Source organism: Copadichromis virginalis, linkage group LG12 (genome assembly GCF_057382275.1).
Source record: "Copadichromis virginalis isolate Kocher_CV1m ecotype Utaka linkage group LG12, C_Virginalis_male_GT1.1, whole genome shotgun sequence".
Taxonomy (NCBI): Eukaryota; Metazoa; Chordata; class Actinopteri; order Cichliformes; family Cichlidae; genus Copadichromis; species Copadichromis virginalis.
In genome coordinates, this window is record NC_140629.1 from 29,919,477 (window position 1) to 29,934,852 (window position 15,376).

General features: G+C 38.6%; 1 protein-coding gene across 1 annotated transcript; it reads left to right on the plus strand.

Annotated features, from left to right (window-relative positions):
• The first annotated feature begins 198 nt into the window (after positions 1-198).
• Positions 199-12,091, plus strand: LOC146697281 (SH2 domain-containing protein 6). Its single transcript, XM_085475952.1, has 19 exons — positions 199-334; positions 3,739-3,764; positions 3,876-3,901; positions 3,988-4,025; positions 4,368-4,458; positions 4,548-4,615; positions 4,714-4,729; positions 4,854-4,925; positions 6,161-6,189; positions 6,873-6,912; positions 7,021-7,096; positions 7,297-7,327; positions 7,513-7,549; positions 7,637-7,739; positions 8,761-8,798; positions 9,041-9,084; positions 9,792-9,860; positions 10,198-10,356; positions 10,464-12,091. The coding sequence occupies exons 1-19, from the start codon at positions 332-334 to the stop codon at positions 10,578-10,580; spliced, it is 1,083 nt and encodes a 360-aa protein (XP_085332078.1). The 5' UTR covers positions 199-331; the 3' UTR covers positions 10,581-12,091.
• Positions 12,092-15,376: the final 3,285 nt, after the last annotated feature.

A 15,376-nucleotide genomic window follows, 5' to 3' on the forward strand; every position in this document is an offset into this window, starting at 1 on the left:
TTAATATTTTATTTTTACAGCATACAAAGAGAATGTCCTTTGCTGCCTGCAACAAATCAGCAATTTCAGTTGGTTATATGACTGTTAGGTAGGGAAATTTGGAGCCATGTTCAAGCTGTGCAGGAGGTCAGTTAAAGGCAGACATTTGAGCAGCAGGTGAGGCTGTCTCTCTTACTGTTACAGGTAGGAAATGCAAATGAGTCCAGCTAGAGCTGATTCACACGGTCTCTGGCTCACACGCTTTTAATCTATAAAGCATTTGCATCCAAGGACCGAAACAAAGACATATCCTCATGACTTGAGCTGTGAGACGGGTCCCCAAGTCGTGAAAATGGTAAAGTACTGTTTAATTAAGTTTGTTATATTTTGGTTTATGGTCTGATAACTTTGGGTGGTGTGAGAAGGAAGCGAGCAGGTGTTGTCGAGGCCCACTGTAAAACTTCCATGTAGTTATTTTTAGCTCACCTTTATTTCTTCTTTGGAGTTCGGACTGTGGGAAAGATACGACGGCAGAGATCATTTTAAAGATGTGATTGTATGAGAGTTTAAAGGGTAAACAATGAAAATATCCCAGAAAACTAGCGTTTAGAGACAAGTTGAAGGTAAACTTTTACCTGCAGGCATCTGTAACGACCAAATAAATGTCCTCTGGCAAATCAAACAAGTTTGTGTGTTGCTTGATGGTTTCCTGAAGTTATTAGATTTTGTTGGATCAAACACTGAATCACAGTTTGGGTTTGGTGCTATTTTTAATTTGCGCTTCAGTTTCACTTCCTGGTTTGAGAGAAATTAAACGACTGTTGTTGTGATCTTTTTGTACAGTTTAGTGGAGACGTTCCCAACTCTCTCTGAGGTTCTTGTAGAGACACCGACTGACGTTCGAACTGAAATCTTTGCACGTTTAACTCTTTTATGTCTAAACATAAAATCTGCTCATACTGTATAAATGACATAGAGCTACAGAAGTACTTTGGCAACACAAAAAGTCTCTTTGCACATGTGATTCAACAGGGTTCAAGTTCCTCTTGCTTTTAGCAAACAGTTCTTGCAGGTACATTCTCCTGTACATTAACAAACATCAAACACAAAGGCGAGCTCCAGCTTTTGATGTTTGACTGCAATATAACTAGTACAGAAAAGGCAGAACATAATCTTTCCACCTTAAACAAATGTTAAATTTCATGGCAGCTGTTTGTGCAGATAGTTTCTGAGATGAAAAGTATTTTTTAATTCCTATCAAATATAATTGCTCGTGATAACAGATGACTAGTGTATTATTTGAATAATGCGTGTCTAGTCCTTGTTTGCATCAGATTTCGCTCCACAGCTGCGTGACTTTTTCCTCTTTCCTCCTGTTTACTCCCACAGACTCTGACACCACTTTTTTCAAATGCTGCGCTTTTTATAAAATTTCTCATCTACAGGTAGCGTTTTAACACAGCTCTTATTTTAAGACAAACTTTAGCATTGTCACTGTAACCTAACTCAGCCTTAACATGTAGACATGCTTGGGATTAGAGAGAATGTCGTGAATAGCTGACTAGTGATTTACTTCTCCTTTTTTATTACCTTTCCCCTGCTCCCCATTTATCAGGACTGAAACACCTGGTTCCTGACGTGTTGTGTGTACAGACCGAAAGTGATCTCTCCCTGCCTGTTTATCATCATTTACATTACATCAGCACTTCCTCTACAGCTGCCTCATGCACTGGGACGAACTCAACTTCCTGATATTACTTTTGTAGTGAATTCCACCGTCTTCTGTAACCTCAGTTGTAAACAGCTACACATAAACTTGAATTTCACAAATATTGTTAGTACACTTTTGTTTCAAAGCTTATTTTGATTAAGATGTAGCAGCAATCAAAAGCCAGACAGATCATTCATGAGGATACAGTTGGGAAAAGTTGACATACCCTCATCATGGACATGAATGTCATGGCAGTTTTGGCTTTTTAAAAACTGCTCCTTTTTTCAGGTGGGAATGATTGTATAACATACACAGTTAAAAAAAGAAGAATTGGATGCAAAAAGTCCAATTTATTCTAATGCACACAGGGTCAAAAGTATAAAAATATTGATAGACCCTGCTGGTATTTGGTTAAATGTTCCAAATCAAGCTGGACGCCAACCAGACACTTTTGTTAACCATCACCAAGCATAGTCTGTCTGGAAGGCTGACCACTCCTCACGGCAGAATTGGTAGAGTCTATCTACACTAGCTGGCTTCCTGGCACAGACCTGGCTTTTAAGTGTTGCTCACAAATTTTCAGATGGGTTGCCATCAGAAGGTCAATGTTAGCCCGCTTTATCAAGTCCAAAACCAGTTTTGTTGTGTTTTGAGGATCATTGCCCTGCTGGAACATCCAACTTAACCAAGTTTTAACTGTCTGCTGTTTGATTTGGAGTGAAGTTGAAGAATTCATTCTCTATTATTCCAACAAATTGTGTGACAGGTGGTACAGTGTCCTTAGTTTTGAAAGCCTCACCTTTATGTCCTTCCTAATATTGTGGCCAAATTGCTAAATCTTTGTCTAATGTGACCAAAAAAACTTATTTTGCTTGTCCATGTGGGGAGCTGTAAATGTCAGTTGAATTTGAAGTTGTTGATTTTGCAGCTGGTTTGTTTTTCTTTTTTTGTCAGCACCCTCTCTGTTCACGGCAATTTGAAACTCACTTCAAACCCAAATCATCACACTTGCAGCAGTTAGTTGTTTGAGCTGATGTGCTGTGTTTGGTTTCCCAAATGTGGCACTGTGCATCATAGGATGCGATACAGGATAGTACTGTTATAAACTTTGGCATTTATCATGAAAACTGACACCTGCTGAGTCACAGATGTAGCTCCTGGGATTTGGCCATTTCTCTGAGCTTTGCACAGTCAGACCTTGGAGTGAATTTGCTGGGACATCCATGTCTGGGAAGATTGTCACATTGTGTTAACACAATCGTGAAAACTGTAAAGAAACAAGTTGCCAAAACTTCTGCTTTTACAGAGCTGCTCATACTTGCCCTGTGAAAACTTTCTTTTTTATGGGACTTTATGTTTAGGGTGGTGGAAACAGTGAATACAGCAGGTGTTCTGTAATCATGGGCTTTATGGACAATAAAGGAGGCACGTTTCAGGAGAGAAGAAAAAACAGCTTTAGATTATCAAGCAAATTATGTCATATAATAATTATCTAATGTCTACAGAAAAAACAGTGTATGCTTGGCCAGTGAAAGCGCTTATAGGTAATTACAAAAAGACAATTTTATGTCTTTTATTTAATGTTGGGAAGTTTTAAAAGATAGATATTCTTATATGATTGTTTACAGAACTGTGTCCTATCCTACTGTATTTTCATATATTATATTGGCAGATAAAAGATTAATATATCTCTGAGAGTAAATTACACCACAAAAACATACCCTACAAACATTTTGAAGTATTTACATCCTGTGTAAAATGATACAGTGATACCTCAGGTGCTATTTTGTACTGTGTTTTTGTCTCCTTTTCTGCACCAAATAAAGCTCCATTGTTATGTGACCTTATCCAAAGAGGGAAACTGATTCAGACAGACAGATGAAGCTGATAAGTAACTGAAAGTAAATCATTAGGCATGCAGTTTAAGAATAATGGGCTGTGTCACATAGAGACAGCTAAATATCTGTGTTTCTGTCGCTCTGCATCTACTCGTCTCATGAAATCTGGGTATTTGTTCACTAATTTCTGTGGTTTCTGGTGTTTTTCAGAGTTTCTTTGGAAGACTGAAGAACCTGTGAGTATCATGACCAAGACAGAAACCTCATTCATTCTCATTCTTTCCTGCTAAATGCTTATTGTATTAAAGTATTCTCTGTCCATGTCTTTTCTCCCTTCTTCCTTTCAGACCTCCAGCTCCTCCTAGGAGGACGGGTGGGATTTGTTTTCACTTTATTAAAGCTGCTTTGATGCCTTTTGTACATCTCTTATGTTCATTCATATATGTTTGTGTCCTACAGATAACAATGCAGCATTTGGGTGGCCGGAGGATGAATTTGTAAGTAGGAAGAGAACAAGTTCTTAAATTTTTGTACTTTTTCATTCAAGTTTTGGGCATTTTTAGGGGCAGGATTTAAGTACTGAATAGGCCAAAAACAATACGTATTGTGAAGGGAGCTGACGAACAATCAAGCAGACATCTCGGTCTTAATATTAACAATACGCAGCAATGCTTTATCATGATAAAGCTAAATAGCTTTACAATATTAGAGCAGGGTACACACTGAACAGAACAGCAGTCTATCTCATGGCAGCCATACTGCTAAAATATTAAAGTTTTATAGTTTGTTTGGAAATAATTGTTAATATTGTTAAGATTACCAACCTTTTCTCACGGCAGGATGATGACAACGACATGTATGAAGCTCCTCCCTGTGAGCGACCGGCTGTCAAAGTGCCACCGAGAGCAGTGGAGGAGAACGTTTATCTGGGTAACATCTGAGTCTGGCAAACTTCAGCACAGATACCGCAGACAGTGAAACACGGTCTTTTCCCCTGAAATTCTTTCTGCTTTTTGCAGAGAGGACTTCCAAACGCGGTGTAACACCGAGGCAGGTTGCACCTCCACCCAGACCAAGCAAATCCTCGGTAATAAAAGCTCAGGGTCTATTTCTTTGTGCCTGTCAACATAGATGTTTTACCATGTTGTAACTGTTTTTTTCATTCGGAAACCTTCGCAACGGCAGGATGCCATCAGCAAACGTAAGTAACTCAGCTCTGTTTGATGATTTTTAAAATCTCATCAGTCCTTTTTTTCCCCCCTACATTTTTACGCTTTCATTTGTGTACTTTAATGAATCACATAAATACATTTATCTCTCTCCAGCACCTGAGGTCATTAGAAGTGATAAGCCAGGGAGGAAGAAGATGCCGCTTCAGACAGTCCCTGTAGAGGAAGGTAATCAGCACCAACACAAAATATTATTTTAAAGGAAGAGCGCACCAGAGTGTAACTGAGTGAAAACTGACTGTGAGGAAGATTCTTTAAGGGGTGATATGGGTGCTTCTACTACTACTTCTTATAATAATAATAATAATATTAATGAAGACTATACTATGTTTATGAGTTTATTAGCCATGTGGTATTTCCAAAAGCTGCTTGATAAACTCAGGTTGCCAAACACTTGTAGCCTCTGCTTGATGTTTCCAGCAGCAACATAATTTGGAGCTGTGAGCAAAACAAAGAGGAGAGTGCCACCTGCTGTAGTGCCACTGAGCTGCATATTAAACATTACAAAATAAGATGCAAGAACCCAAAAACTGCAGGCCTCAGAACAATCTTCTGCATTTCAAAATGATGAATATCTCAGTTTTTTTCCTTTCAATCTACACTCAAATACATTCACTCAAATATAAAGATATTTCTCAGTATTATATAAATCATATTACATACAGTGTTTTCTTTCAATAATTTTGGGTTGGGAAAATGCTTTTAAGCAGAATGGGTTTTTCCATTGCTCACCCCAGTTTGTATTGATGCATCTCTTATGGAAACGAAGGGCTTCAGCTGACACTGATTGCTGTGTAAAATGGGAAAACGACCAGGATGTTGATGCTAATATTTAGTGAAGTAGAAAAAAAAATCTGAAAATGTAAACAGGCCTATTTTTCATTTGAATATTGCGTATTTTAAGTATGTTACATAGGTAAATAGATTTGTGGTAGTCACTTTCATTGCTGGTGCTGTGTCGTAAACAGACGACTAACTTAAGCTCCTACCTGGCGTCCACATAAGTGGACATCACATTTTGGCTTATTTAGACCAAAATACTCACTTTTGCTCTGCAAGGGCCTGATATCCACTTACAAGGACATTATACTGCTACTGTTCTATCAAAATTTTAAATAAGTATCCTCAGATGTGGCTCTTATTTTTCTTAAAAACAAAAATAAGGTAAAAAAAAAAAAATCTGATAATTCTTTGTTTTTACATTCATCGGGCCCCAATATGCCCAAATATCAAAGAGAAATTAAAAATGCATGCTGTGGAAGAGTTCGGGTCTTAGGATTAAGGATTATTCTAATTACTTACTGAATAGGTGCTTCATTCTGTGTGCACATGCTGGTAAGCATCACCACTGTATATTTGTGATATGGCAACATAGATCACTAGTCTTTTTTTCTGCATTTCAGATGTGTACCTGGATCCAACTGAAGAACCGGTGACTTAAACATTATTATGTTTTCTTTTTCTTTTATGTGTAATAATATACACACAAAAGAGTGTCAGTTTGAGTGTGTGTGTGGGAGGTGCAAGGAGTCACCCACGACATGTCTGCACTCAGAGGGGGCTGTTGTTTCTTAAGGGCCTTTTATAAGCAGTCGGTTGTCTTTTGCTACACCAACAACTACATAAATGTACCAATACCCATGCATCTTCTTCTGGATGGATGGGTATTCTGGGGCTGGAGCCTATCCCAGCTACCATAGGGGAAGAGGCGGGGTACACCCTGAACAGGTCGCCAGTGTGTCACAGGACACGGCCATTCGCACGCACATTCACACCCATAGGCAATTTAGAATCACCAAATAACCTAAACCCACTAACTGCATGTTTCTCTGTAGTAGCCAGAAAGAATGCACACAAACATGGGGAGAACATGCAAAGTCCACACAGAAAGGTCCCGGTCAGATGGTGGGGTCAAACTCCGGACTGTCTTAGTGTGAAGCAACAGAGCTAACCATGCCTAGATAAACATTTACATGAACATTAAATCTTAGATAAGTCACTAATACCAAAAGCCAATAATACCTGCACAGCTGCATGAATGTAATTTGATGTTTTCTTCTGTATGGAGAAGGTTAATGCCCCTTTGCATATCATATTTGTTGGTTTGCGTTACAGGACGATGATGATGATGACCTTTATTTAGAACCAGAAGCAGGTAAGTTCAAACACACTACATAGGCAGTAGTTCTGAGGCATTGATTACAAGTTTATATGAAAGTGTTTGAAAACCGGAAGTTACTTTTACTTTCCCCCCTCTCTCCAGCTTGCTCTCCTCCCCCGCGTGGGCCCATGAAGATGCCTCTGTCTCCCAGGACACCGGCACCTCCTCAAATACCCTTGTAAGTTCATCTCACTCTGTTTCAAAGCAGCTTTCATCCTATTTGCAGGCAAGCTATGATACAATATGTCTTTATAGCTGTGCATTCTAGACAATCATGTGCATTTTTTTATGCAAATATGGTATTTATAATAGGGAAATTATGTGTTAAAGTCCTGGTAGTAAATATGCAATAAACATTAGCCCTCTCACTGTCTGCAGGAAGAAGCCTTCAATCCCCAGAGATAAGTCTGTGAGTGTGTCTATTAATCTCTGTGCTTCATCTTTAATTTTCTTATGCTAAGCTGGGTCCTGATTTAAAGTAAGCTGTCAGGATACAAGATGAGTTTTAAATTCTTACCCCATATTCCCATTTCCAGTGTCTGAAATTAAACTTACAGGTATGACACAGCAGTAACATTTATTCCCTTTTTCCAGAATTTTGTTTTGCCTCCATTAGAGGACAGAAAAAGAGGTCAGAACCACATCTTCCTTGCTAATTAAATAGATCCAGACAGCTCACAGTCAAAAGATATAAGGAGTACATACATTGCTTCTATAGGTCCTTCGGCAGAAGAGAAACGTCCCACTTTTGCAAAGCCCCCTCCACCAATTCCTGGTGCTAAGCCGCATCTGCCAGCAATCCTGAAGGAACCTAAAGCCAGGTAAGAGCTGACAAATACAAAGAATTTGTGCATCTATATATACTGTGTATATATTGTACAACTTGCGACTAAAACATTCTGGGAACACCTTAATTGGGTGGTTTTTTCCTTCAAAGTCAGCTTCACATGCATGTCTGGTGATTTTGTTTTACTTCTTTTATGTCTGCTTTGGTTCTTAAGATAGGTAGAGCTGTTCATGTGTCACTAGCATTACAGCATAGCATGCATATGGCTTATTTAGTGAGTCACAAATACACAAACGTTTTATGGTTTTACTACTGTTTACTTTCAGTTGCAACTGGGAACTCAAATTTCAAAGTTATTCAGGAACACCATAATTGTATGATGATGAAATTTACTTCACTGAGACCCTAATGGACTCGCAGAAAGTATTATTCTTTTCTTACAGTTGTTCTGTATGAGGAAATCGCTGCTTGCTTCTGCTGTTACATTGTGAATTTGTAGGGATTCACTCACTTTTAGTGCTAGCCTCAAGTGGCCATTAAAGGAACTGCAATTTTTGACATTTCTTTAGTGTTGTGCCAAAAAGTAATTTCAGATGTGTTTTTTTAAGTGTAATGTCATTGCTTATGTTAGTGTAGACTGTAGTATATGAAGGGATTATATATAACGTAAAGAAATGACACATTTTACAGGTATTGTTATGACACTGGGTTATTGTACCTACATTACAATCAAACCACTCCCTTCTACACAAAAACACATCTTTATAGAACTTCTAGAACTTCTTTATAGACTTCTAACCTGTGATAGGCTCAGAATGCCTTTATCTCGTTAATGATAGATATACTTGATGTGTATTTCACAGATTGTAAGCCAACAAATAATTTACACCTTAAATACAGGCAATGCCTTTTTTGGGTGGATTATCACTTTCTGGCACAGCACCTGACCCTGACACCTTATCACTAGAGCTGACCCCCATCCACAAGACCTGCAAGTGTGTGCATGTCAGAATTAAAGTTAGTGTCTAATGTTAGCCTTCTTTTCTATTTTTCAGCCCTCCAAATCCCCCAATACCAGACACTAAGCCTGTGGGTAAGCTCAGTTTTCTTTTTTAAGTCTCTATTAAATCCAAAGGGATGACTGATGATCATTTTGAGTATATTTATATTTGCACTTTGATGTAATCGAAACACAGTTTTCATCATACTTAAAAAAAGAAAAAACAAAACAAAACAAACAAACAAAAAACAACCAACAAAACATTTGACTGTTGCCAAATACAGATTTCCCATGAACTTGTGCTTGACAAACAACTTATCTTTATGTGTTTTAAGCCTCCTATGGTGGTATGAGGGTAACCAGACATAACAGCCTGGAGGTAAGAGGTGAACTGTAACTTAGCTAAAAGTACTTATACAATGATGTGAAAATCAAAAATCCTGAATTCAAAAGACCCCCCCCCCCCCCAAAAAAACCCCCAAAAACAAAACAAAACAATTTCTCTTATTAAGGAAAAGAAAACCTCTCTATATATGTATATCATTCTTAGTGTAGTGGTTTACACATTCACTTATCGAAGGAGACACAATCCCAAATATCTACGCATAGCAAATTTCAATAGATATATGAGACATGTTTTATAGGTGCGCAGGTAGAGAAGTGTTATATAAGAACCAAACATTTAACCAAGTTTGAGATGTTTGAGATGCATGAGAAACATTTTTAGACAGAAAATCTTAATTTGAGAAATGACTGGTAAACTTCACATTCATGTAGTAGAATATTTACTACGAAATGTAATGATTTAGTAAATAGTATAGTTCAAATTCGTCCTCATGTAGAGAAGGTTAGTAAATGCACTTATACTTCACATTGTTCTGTCTCCCTATGCTCGCTTTCTTTTTGTGTCTTTCCCCTCACCTCCCAGCTGATTGGCTGCCCCTCCTTGAATACTTTCAGTTTTTTACCTTACAGTATTGAAGTGACTTCATGAGACTGTTGTTGTGATTATACTACATAAACAATCCTGCATTAAAGTGGGTTTGATTCTCTTATTGATATATCTGCTGTATGTTTATGTTTCAGGATAGAGAATGGTTTGCTGGTGACTGCAACAGAAAGACAGCAGAGGATCTCTTACAGAGAATCAACAAGGTAAACCTGGTAGTTTTAAAGTGATATAAAAAAAAATAATGATGATATGTCTCGCTGACACTCAAACATAAAACTCAAACGAAAGCTAAACCTAAGTCAGACAGCTTCAGGGCTCCATGGCAGTGATTTATTTTCCATTTCCTCCACTTACTCTCCCTGATGCATGTGGAGTTTTTTTACATTCCCCCTATTCATTCCACGATTCATCCATTTATCAGTTTTAGTTGTAGCCTGCTTGACTATGCTTTCATATCTGTCAAGGTTTCCTAAGATGTTCTTTTACATCTAGTTTTATTTATTAGATTTTCCTCTTCTCCTCCCTTTCTCCTTATTGCAGGACGGTGCCTTTCTCATCCGATACAGCTCTGCCCAGAGCACTCACCAACCCTACACCCTTGCCGTGCTTTACCAGCAGAAGGTGTACAATGTTCCCATTCGCTTCCTGGTGGAAACTAAAGCCTATGCCCTTGGAAAGGAAGGAAAAAAGAACGAAGAGGTGAAAAGACAAAGCAGGATATAAAAATTCAGGAGTTACTGAAGCCTATGAAGAATTCCGGGCATAATTTAATCACACTTCTCTCTTTATCTTCTGCTTTCTCTTAGACTTTCAACAGCCTGGATGAAATGATTTCTTACCACAAGAATAACCAACTGCTGCTGATTGACAGCAGGAGCCAGGCCAAGCACACAGCACATTTAACCCACCCTGTATGCACTTAAAACTACACTGAAACAACCTGTTCAGACGAATCATGAGGATAATGGCACAATCACTTACTGCAGGGCTACTGGGTGTCAATCCCAGAAATGTAGTTTCATCTTTATGGAATCTATAACACATAGTACTTTTTTTCATTTTAAATAAGGGAAAGGAGACAGGGTAACTTTCAGTGCACCGAGTGGTCGAAAAATCCTCAGTGACACACTGCCTCAAGATAGCATGAAGTTCAGAGCTCGTCAACTTCGGTGCCTGTTTGCACCATATTGTCATAGTAATGAATAGGTAACTGTTGATGGTAGGCTCTAGCTGTGAGGATGTTTAGCCTTACTGTCATCACTTTTAAAAATACAAAAGCTAAAGTTCTGCTGTTATGAAGCATTAAAATGTCTCAAGAGCTTCACAGAATGCAGCTAATATCTATCTATCTATCTATCTATCTATCTATCTATCTATCTATCTATCTATCTATCTATCTATCTATCTATCTATCTATCTATCTATCTATCTATCTATCTATCTATCTGTATACACTACAAGTTTGAATTTAATTGTGTCTTTCCATTTGGTTATTTTAATGACTTTGACCTATTATATTATGTGTACTCTGCCTTTTCAGTGTATTGTTGTAGTAATTTGTGCAAAACAGACCAAAACTTTACATTTTATCATTTTCCTCATACGCTTATCTATGTTTACTATTCCTCTTTAATAACCACGATTTGCCCTAGATCCCATAACTGAAAATAAGTCTTTATTTGCGGTTTTTGTGATTTATGTTATTCTTTCAGAGAGTTAAGTACTTTGTAAATGACTGATGTTACTTGAAGTCCTTTAAGTAAACTCAAAAACCTGAATGTTTAAAATCTTTGCTTGTGGTATATCCTGGTTTCTGTGGGTGTATGAGAGCTGTATGCTTCCTGTGAGGATTAATCATAAAACCAACCCTAAAACCACCTGGTAGAACAATTACTGTGATACTGTATGAAGAAGTCAGGAGTCTCCCAGCTCCCAGTTTGCATACGTGAGACAGCTGCTCTCTACTTTTAAAGCTAAAATAAACTTTCTTTTTTAATAAAGGTTTTATTTAGGGCTGGATCAGGTGATCCTGAACCATGACAGCTCTGACAGAGCTGAACCAAGACTCTTAGTTATGCTGCAATAGACTTGGCCTGCTGTGTGTGTGTGTGTGTGTGTGTGTGTGTGTGTGTGTGTGTGTGTGTGGAGGTGAGGGTCTTTTCATGTTGCACTGAGACTTTCTTCTTCACTTGCAGCTTTTCTTTTTCAATGTGCTTATACACCACTATTGCATTTAACCATTATCAATGATTAAACTCTGTCTCCAACTGTGTGCAGAACCTCCCTGAGTCTGGTTTTGGACTGGAGGTTCTTCCTGCTTTTACAGTGTTTTTCCTTCCTACACTCATCAGGTGCTTGCTCACACATCTTTGTCTAATTTGTGTTTCTTTCTAATATTGTAGATGAAAGAATAAAATATGGTGGTGAGACCTCATATGATGTGTTATGTATTGTTTGGAGATGGTGGCACTGATAAAAACACAGAAGGCCAAGCTGGACGTGGCAGACCCTTGGAGAAGGGTGTGAACAGAATGGATAAGACTAGGTATGAATACATCAGCGTGACAGTAGTTTGGAGATAAGGTTAGAGAGACTAGACTGAGATGGTTTGGATGTGTGCAGAGGAGGTATAGTGGATATGTTGGATAAAGGATGCGGAATATGGAGCACCAGGGAGGAAGAAAAGAGGCAGATGATTCGCTGGGGCGACCCCTAAAGAGAGCAGCCAAAAGAAGAAGACAAAGAAGAAGAATTAGTATGTGATTTATCAACAAAAGTGTCAATTTGCATTATACAGGGAGTACAGAAATATTAGGCAAGTTGTATTTTTGAGGAATAATTTTATTATTGAACAACAACAATGTTCTCAATGAACCCAAAAAACTCATTAATATCAAAGCTGAATGTTTTTGGAAGTAGTTTTTAGTTTGTTTTTAGTTTTAGCTATTTTAGGGGGATATCTGTGTGTGCAGGTGACTATTACTGTGCATAATTATTAGGCAACTTAACAAAAAACAAATATATACCCATTTCAATTTATTTTTATCATGTGAAACCAATATAACATCGCCACATTCACAAATATACATTTCTGACATTCAAAATCAAAACAAAAACAAATCAGTGACCAATGTAGCCACCTTTCTTTGCAAGGACACTCAAAAGCCTGCCATCCATGGATTCTGTCAGTGTTTTGATCTGTTCACCATCAACATTGCGTGCAGCAGCAACCACAGCCTCCCAGACACTGTTCAGAGAGGTGTACTGTTTTCCCTCCTTGTAAATCTCACATTTGATGATGGACCACAGGTTCTCAATGGGGTTCAGATCAGGTGAACAAGGAGGCCATGTCATTAGTTTTTCTTCTTTTATACCCTTTCTTGCCAGCCACGCTGTGGAGTACTTGGACGCGTGTGATGGAGCATTGTCCTGCATGAAAATCATGTTTTTCTTGAAGGATGCAGACTTCTTCCTGTACCACTGCTTGAAGAAGGTGTCTTCCAGAAACTGGCAGTAGGACTGGGAGTTGAGCTTGACTCCATCCTCAACCCGAAAAGACCCCACAAGCTCATCTTTGATGAGCCCAAACCAGTACTCCACCTCCACCTTGCTGGCGTCTGAGTTGGACTGGAGCTCTCTGCCCTTTACCAATCCAGCCACGGGCCCATCCATCTGGCCCATCAAGACTCACTCTCATTTCATCAGTCCATAAAACCTTAGAAAAACCAGTCTTGAGATATTTCTTGGCCCAGTCTTGACGTTTCAGCTTGTGTGTCTTGTTCAGTGGTGGTCGTCTTTCAGCCTTTCTTACCTTGGCCATGTCTCTGAGTATTGCACACCTTGTGCTTTTGGGCACTCCAGTGATGTTGCAGCTCTGAAATATGGCCAAACTGGTGGCAAGTGGCATCTTGGCAGCTGCACGCTTGACTTTTCTCAGTTCATGGGCAGTTATTTTGTGCCTTGGTTTTTCCACACGCTTCTTGCGACCCTGTTGACTATTTTGAATGAAACGCTTGATTGTTCGATGATCACGCTTCAGAAGCTTTGCAATTTTGAGACTGCTGCATCCCTCTGCAAGATATCTCACTATTTTTGACTTTTCTGAGCCTGTCAAGTCCTTCTTTTGACCCATTTTGCCAAAGGAAAGGACGTTGCCTAATAATTATGCACACCTGATATAGGGTGTTGATGTCATTAGACCACACCCCTTCTCATTACAGAGATGCACATCACCTAATATGCTTAATTGGTAGTAGGCTTTCGAGCCTATACAGCTTGGAGTAAGACAACATGCATGAAGAGGATGATGTGGACAAAATACTCATTTGCCTAATAATTCTGCACTCCCTGTAGATGAATCACTGAAGTTACCTGCATTGCATGGATTAGATGCAATGCAATGTTTTAGCCTATGTATGTAATGCACCTATACGTGGTGCAGTTACATATGACACTCATATCCTTGCTTATCAGTCAAGGCATCATCATGTTTCTGCGCTCTTTAATTTTGACCGACTGACTAATGTTTTTAAGGGAATTAAAATGCTTTGTTGTCTAGTAATGTCACACAAAAGCTTGCAGCAGTGGCTAAAAACACAGATGTTTGTGGGACTGCAAATAGAAATATTTGCATAAATAAGTAAAGTCTGCTAAATAACTTCCTGGACCCAGTGAGTGTAATTTGAATCTTTAAGCTCTGCTACAGGGTGACTGCTGGTATGACAAACTTGTGTTCATGGTCTAATATTCATTTCAGTCAATGAAAAGTAGCTAACAATAACTTCTATTAAAATTTCCCCCAGTCATTTTTGCATTTAGTTTTAGGATGTCATAGACTTTGATACATGGACTGGACTAAAATCACATAATTTTTACATGTGGTATCTGCATTTAAAAGATGTATTATTATTATTATTATTATTACTATTACTATTTTCATATTTTTCAAAGCTACTCATTTTAAGTTTTAATATGTCACTAGTAAATACTACATGGAGCAAGACTACACTTCTGGAACAGGCATTTTAAATGATGTTCATATTACTGCACATTATACTGATTCATGTCTGGTCTGAAATGTAAATGAGGCTTTGCTGTTTTTCAAAGGAACTATGTTTCAAAGAAACCACAAACCCAGAAATTATGGTGTAAATGGTTTGACTTTTAAATAAAGCAGAAACCACATTTTCTATTCCTCACCCTCATAGACTCATTCTCATTGATGACACGCCAGAAAGGTTGTTGATGTTGACATAATACTGAAATGTACTTTTTAGTTGTGCATGTCTTGCTGCACTCCATGCACCACGGTGATGATGGGAGAGGGTCACTGACGTAAAAAGCTGCTTGGAAAAAAGCAGGATTTGAAGTCCTCTAATCACCCATTCAGAAGCACACTTTATAGAAAGATGACTGCATATGTGTGATTGTGTGGTAATTATGCAAAGGTGGGGCGCATGTCACGAGCCCTGATTTCGAAGTTGGTGGAAAGGAAGGGGGAAGGGGCTGCGGCGGAGGGGTACAAAATGCGCGTTCAACTGAATTCATTGACAGCTCAGAGAAAACAATAATAATAATAAAAAAAATCCAAGGGTAGGGCGTCACATGTGAAGTTATCCGTTTCAATAAGTAAGCACGGGCTTTTAAGACTGCCCATATCCTTACAAGGCTCAGGGAGGAGATGGTTTGGCTCAGTAGTAGTTGAAGTGGACTAGTTTTC